Source organism: Helianthus annuus, chromosome 8 (genome assembly GCF_002127325.2).
Source record: "Helianthus annuus cultivar XRQ/B chromosome 8, HanXRQr2.0-SUNRISE, whole genome shotgun sequence".
Classification (NCBI taxonomy): Eukaryota; Viridiplantae; Streptophyta; class Magnoliopsida; order Asterales; family Asteraceae; genus Helianthus; species Helianthus annuus.
This window is the reverse complement of record NC_035440.2, coordinates 108,769,334-108,775,333: the sequence shown is the minus strand read 5'-3', so window position 1 is coordinate 108,775,333 and position 6,000 is coordinate 108,769,334. Positions and strand designations below refer to the sequence as shown.

The following is a 6,000-nucleotide window of genomic DNA, read 5'->3' as shown; positions in this document are numbered from 1 at the left end:
GATCGCCATCGTAAACCATGGCTTCTCGATCGCCGGAGTTGGGGTTTGAGATGAAATGCATCTGATTTTAGGATATTTATTAAGAATACAGGGGTTGTTTAATGGTTTAATGGGTCTGTCCACGTAGGTTGTCCACCTCATCATTTCCATGCCACATAGGATTAAAAAACAAACTCAGTTGGTGATTGATTATTTAACGAAGAGGTGACGCTGACACCTAAATGTTAAGTAGAGGGTGGTGGGAGCCAAATTGAAAGTTGGGAGTGGTATTGACCAATTTTGCTTAGTTTAGGGTGATATAATCCATTTCCCCTTTTGTAAAATGTTATTGTAAGGTAATTTTGATCTTTGTAGGATAGTTTTGTAAAATGTTTTTGTAGGGTAATTTTGATCTTGTAAGATAATTTTAATCTTGTAGGGTAATTTTGTAGAGTATCATAATTACTCTACAAGTGTATCAAAATGCCACTGCGTTTTTATTTATTTTTTTATTTTTTCATGTCTTTCGTAGATAAGCCTGTTTGTACGTAAACTTAACTTTGTTATATAAGCCTATGAAATGACTAGACTGTATTTTAAACCCATTATTAGTAGAAGTTCAAGTTACAGACAAGACATAAGGGGATGTAGCTCAGATGGTAGAGCGCTCGCTTAGCATGCGAGAGGTACGGGGATCGATACCCCGCATCTCCATCTTTTTCACTGTATATTTCTTTTTCGATATTTTTTAAAACTACTTTTTTTTTTCTGAAATAAATAATCTAAACCGAGGCCCATTTTAATGCAACCGGCCCGGCCCATTTAATTGGGAACGGTGAAACAACAGAGAAAACACACGCGATAAGGGATTTCTAGGGTTTTAGAGGGTTAACGTTTCACAAAGCTTTCTCCGATACCTGTCGATTACCTGTGTTACCGGTGAATGATCGGAGATCTACTGCCGGAAAATGTCAGGAGCAGCTCAGGCCTTCAGCGGCAATCTTAAGGTATATTTTCATCTCGATTTTAAACCCTAAAATTGGTGGAATATTGTACTACTACTTGACTGTTGTAGCAGAGGAATGTGAATATTAGATCACTGTTTTATTAGGATCTTTCTGATTCATGAATTGTTAAGGAAATGTTTAAAAAGGCATATGAGAGTCAGTTGTTAGTGTTGAAAGTAGTTGGTTGCTGTAACTGTGTGTGAGAGAGAGAGAGAGAGAGGGAGAGAGAGTTCATAGTAAGTGTGCATATTGTAATCTGCAGCTGCATCTTCGTGATCTGTTTTTCCGATATGGATCGCGTATCTGTTTGGATGATCACTAGAGGAGTTAGATATGCAACTAATGATTCAGATTGGTCGTTAAGTGAGACTGAGTTATTTGGATCCAAAACAAGTTTCTGTACGACTGACAAAATTTGAATTTTCGTGTTTTCCTGGAGAGGTTCTTTACATGACTTTATAAAGGGGAACAGTTCTTCAATTTGACAAAATTAGAAAAAAGGAAACGTTTTATTATATGCCGCACGGGCATCGAGGTTATATGAACTTGAGGAACAATATTTGGCGAGCTGTATAATCGTTCCTATGTTTGAATTAATGGTGTTTAGAAAGAATTGTGCAATTCAGGATTATCATGATGCATTTGATGGTACTATTAGCAGGGTTCATTTTTCAAGTGCTAATGGTCTAAGCTGTGACGGCATTAACTCTTGCCTATTTTTTTGCTAAATTGAATGAAATGAACATGCAAAGGCAAAATATAAAGCCAACTTGAAACTTATCAGGGCACGCTAGTTAGTTACTTACAAGCCATATGTGGTTCATAGGCGATAGTAATCCAACTACTCCTAGCAACACGTCCCCTGTAGCTGGTAAATAATTAGCTATATTACTCAAGGCCAATGATTTTCATTCAACAACCTTCTCATCTAGAAGAACTTTGACTGCAGCTGAAATGGATGAAAATGGTTAAAGGAATTATGTTTTTTTTTCTGTAATGACTAGCTTGTTCTAGCGCATATGTGCTGAGGGAAAAGTTCTCAGCTTTATTACTTACAGTTTGAAGGCATAAAAGAAGATGATTCATCAGAAGCTGAATGGTAGAAAATGATCAGCATAGTGGATTACAAAATAACAACTACCACTTGTTCCAATTTTTTGCATCTATTTTTCCACTTTGTTTGGAACTTTAATTGCTTGCATTAAATAACTATTTTTTTGGTTGCTACAACTTAAACATTAGTTATTTTTCAAAAACATTAGATTTATCATTTATAGTATTTGACCCGAAAACGACTTGTCGCAGAAAGCAGTAGCTGGTATAAGACGTATCAATTTGGAAGGACTGAGATGGAGAGTTTTTGATGCCAAGGGCCAGGTAAGCTATTGCTACCCCCCCCCCCCCCCCCAAACACCCCCCAAAACACCCACACATACAAAAAAACGGATTTCGACATTTTGATGGCACATGTTATCTTTGAGTGAGATAACCATATCAATATTATTATACGGGTTATTAGATTTTATCACCCCCAATTATTAGCTATTGACCGCTGTAACCCCTAACTATCATTTTGACGCCCGTCACCCCAAACTTAACACTTAGTGTGTTCGGTCACCACGTCGTTAACTGATCACTAACTTTTAATCTTGTTACTACACTTTTTGGGGTGTCATAGGGATCTTGGGAAGGTTTTGGGGGTGGCAGCGGCCAATGGCCAATAGTTAAGGGTGATAAAATCTAATAACCCTTATTATACCAATGAAAGATTCCTTAATTTTTTTATGCAGGTCCTAGGGAGATTAGCATCACAAATATCTACAGTGGTTCAAGGAAAAGATAAGCCTACATATGCACCTAATCGTGATGATGGTGATATGTGCATTGTGCTTAATGCTAAAGATATATGTGTCACTGGTAGAAAGCTCACTAATAAGTTTTACCGATGGCACACGGGGCAAGTATCAATTTTCTTTTTCTTTAATAATCAAACTTTTATTTTTACTTCTTTGTCAAATGTTAAGGGATGCTAAATTGGTAGTGTTCGCGGTCGAACCTGAAAATCTTACCCCGACACAACACAAACTCGAAATTGTGTTAAGACACGTGAAACTGAACATGAGTACATGACACACGAATTCATGGGTTGACATGAACACCGTTTAACCCGAAACTTTTCATGCATATCAATACTTTTAAAATTATCAATTTACAACCAAACTTACAAATGGGTATAAAACACGGGGCCGGCCCTGAGAATTCGTGTACCTTATTCGAGCTTGAAAAAACGTGCCTTTAGGCCCTTAACGGGATATATAATAAAGGTCTAAACCTAATGTCTATGTCAATGGGCTAATAACTAATCTAAACCATAAGAATAGTTTTGTAAGTGGGCCTATGTTGGTGTTTGTATGTACCCTATTAAGAAAAAAAATTACATATACATATTGTTTTTTTTTAAATAATGTACCCTTCGAAATATCAGGCCCTGGCCGGTGGTCTCCTCGCTCACCCCTAGGGCCGCCCCTGATAAAACAGTTACGTTAAACCGTAATATTGGTGCTGTTCTCTTTTAACTTCTCAATGTTGGAATAAAGTAGCAATTAGAGTAAAATGCGATTTTCGTCCCTGAGGTTTGGCTAGTTTTGCGACTTTCGCCCAAAGGTTTGTTTTCCCGCATCTGGATCCAAAAGGTTAGAAATATTGCCATTTTCATTCGGCTCAATAACTTTTATCCATTTTTTCTCCGTTAAGTCAGTGGTATTTCCGTCCTTTTTGCTAACTTAAAGGGCAATTCGGTCTTTTTAACTTTATGTAAAAAGACCGAATACCCCTGAAAAAGACCAAATTGCCCTTGTTAACAAAAAAAAGACAGAAATACCCTTGACTTAACTGAGAAAAATGGATTGGAGTTGACGAGCCGGATGAAAATGGCAAGATTTCAAATCTTTTGGATCCAGATGCAAAAAAACAAACCTTTGGATGAAAGTCGCAAAACTGGTCAAACCTCAAAGACGAAAATGGCATTTTTACTGATAAATTATGACATTCTTTTAAAAAAATAAATAAATTGGTCAAACCAATACACATTTAGATTACACCTAACCTTGTGAATTTTGTTTTTGGTTCGTATCGTGTTAGGAGTTCACACCGTTACTAATATCGCATATTACAGGTATATTGGACATCTAAAGGAAAGGAGCTTGAAGGACCAGATGGCTAAGGATCCGACAGAAGTCATCAGGAAAGCTGTTCTACGTATGCTCCCAAGAAATAAACTGCGTGACGTGAGTTTGTATCAATTTTTAATGTTTTCTGGTTTTAGTTTTTATTTTTTATTATTCATATCTGTTTTATTGTATGTTACAGGACAGAGATCGAAAACTGAGAATATTTCCAGGCGGTGAGCACCCATTCGGTGATAAGCTGCTTGAGCCATATGTGATGCCACCTAGACAAGTTCGTGAAATGCGTCCACGTGCAAAACGGGCCATGATTCGGGCCCAAAAGAAAGCTGAGCAACAAGAAGGTGGTAAAATTTCAAGCAAAGGCAAGAAAAGAGATGAACAAACAGTGTTGACATCCTGAATTTCTTGACCAGTCAATGGTTGCTATGGAAGTCAAACTTAAAAATGTGAACCCTAGTCTGATCTTGGTTATATTGTAGACATCACAATTTGAAATTCGCAGGCCTTTTCTTTTTGTTAAGATGCGGTTAATTCAAACAGTCCCGTCATCGTTTTCATGCTGTGTTACCAGTTTCTCAATAAACCTTTTCCTGAGTTTTCTTCAAGAACAGCTTATTTCATTAAGCACAAGATCTGACTGGCACATGAGTAAAACAATAACCACATGTAAGCAGAGAAGAAAATGACAGAAAGAAAAGGCTGAAGTGTGTTAAGTTCCCAACCCAAGTAGCCCATTTACCTTACTTCACGTCCATAAGACTGTGCGCTGGCGTGAGCCAAGTTGTCCGCCACCTGGCTCGCGAGCACCGCAACCACAACGGGGTGCCGTGAGCGATGAAGCGCGAGCGCCAATGCGGGGGTGGTAGCAGCTGGAATATAGAGGTTGGACATGGTGAATCCCCCGACTAGCAGTTGCGTTTAATTAAAAAATCATTTTTTTTTATTTTAAAACCTATTTAAGCCCTTAAACTCTTTAAAAAATACCCGCTTCCTCTCTTTCTCTCGACTCCTACCATTAAAAAAAATACTCGTCTTCATCTCCTTTATAAAAAGACAATGAATCCCAATTTGTGGCGCGAGAATTGTTATTGGCCCTTGTTAGAATCCGACGAGTATGACACAGGGTTGGAGCGTAACATGAGTCAAATGCCACCGCTTTCTCCCGACTTTTTTATTCCGGATACGCAAGACGACCCGGTTCAAGGTAAAAAAAAATAAAAGAACTCAAAAAGGTTCCAAGAAAACCAGAAGGGGTGAAGCTTCCAAAAAGACGAGAGAAACATCCGGACCAAAACATGTCACGAATCCTTGGACGAAAGAAGAGAAAATTGCATTGTGTCGGGCTAGGATTGAAATATCGGAGGATTGACGTGCCGATATGTTATTGCATTATGTAGTGGACTACCAAAGATTTAGAGTATTTTGGAATAAAATACGAGAGTTGTTCTAGTAGGTGGGGAGTGAGGTACGTAATCAAGATATGATATCGGGACGGTGGTCCGAAATTCATAAATACGTTGCGCTATTTACGAATCTACATAACAGAAATAGTCATCGACTACGACCAAGTGGGAGTGATGATCTTCAAATTTACCGATTCATTTGCGAAGAATGGAAGCAAGAGGTGTTTCGTAAATACAAGATTACGAAAACGTTTGACGAGGACCATTGGCGGAAAATTCTTCGGAATTGTTCGAAATGGACCGAGTTAATTAGCGTAGATGAGATGGGCGACTTGGGTTCAAAGCGTACGGAAACTAATTCGTCCGGGGCATCCGTCTCCTCTAGTAGCTCGGAGGCTCATATAGGAATTGAGCTAAACACCG

General features: G+C 38.4%; 1 protein-coding gene and 1 non-coding gene across 2 annotated transcripts; both read left to right on the top strand.

Moving 5' to 3' along the window:
• Positions 1 to 620: 620 nt before the first annotated feature.
• Positions 621 to 693, top strand: TRNAA-AGC. Its single transcript has one exon. It is a non-coding gene; the product is annotated as a tRNA-Ala (tRNA).
• Positions 694 to 787: 94 nt separating this feature from the next.
• On the top strand, positions 788 to 4,779 carry LOC110873629 (50S ribosomal protein L13). Its single transcript, XM_022122592.2, has 5 exons — positions 788 to 986; positions 2,292 to 2,363; positions 2,777 to 2,943; positions 4,162 to 4,273; positions 4,356 to 4,779. The coding sequence occupies exons 1-5, from the start codon at positions 948 to 950 to the stop codon at positions 4,572 to 4,574; spliced, it is 609 nt and encodes a 202-aa protein (XP_021978284.1). The 5' UTR covers positions 788 to 947; the 3' UTR covers positions 4,575 to 4,779.
• Positions 4,780 to 6,000: the final 1,221 nt, after the last annotated feature.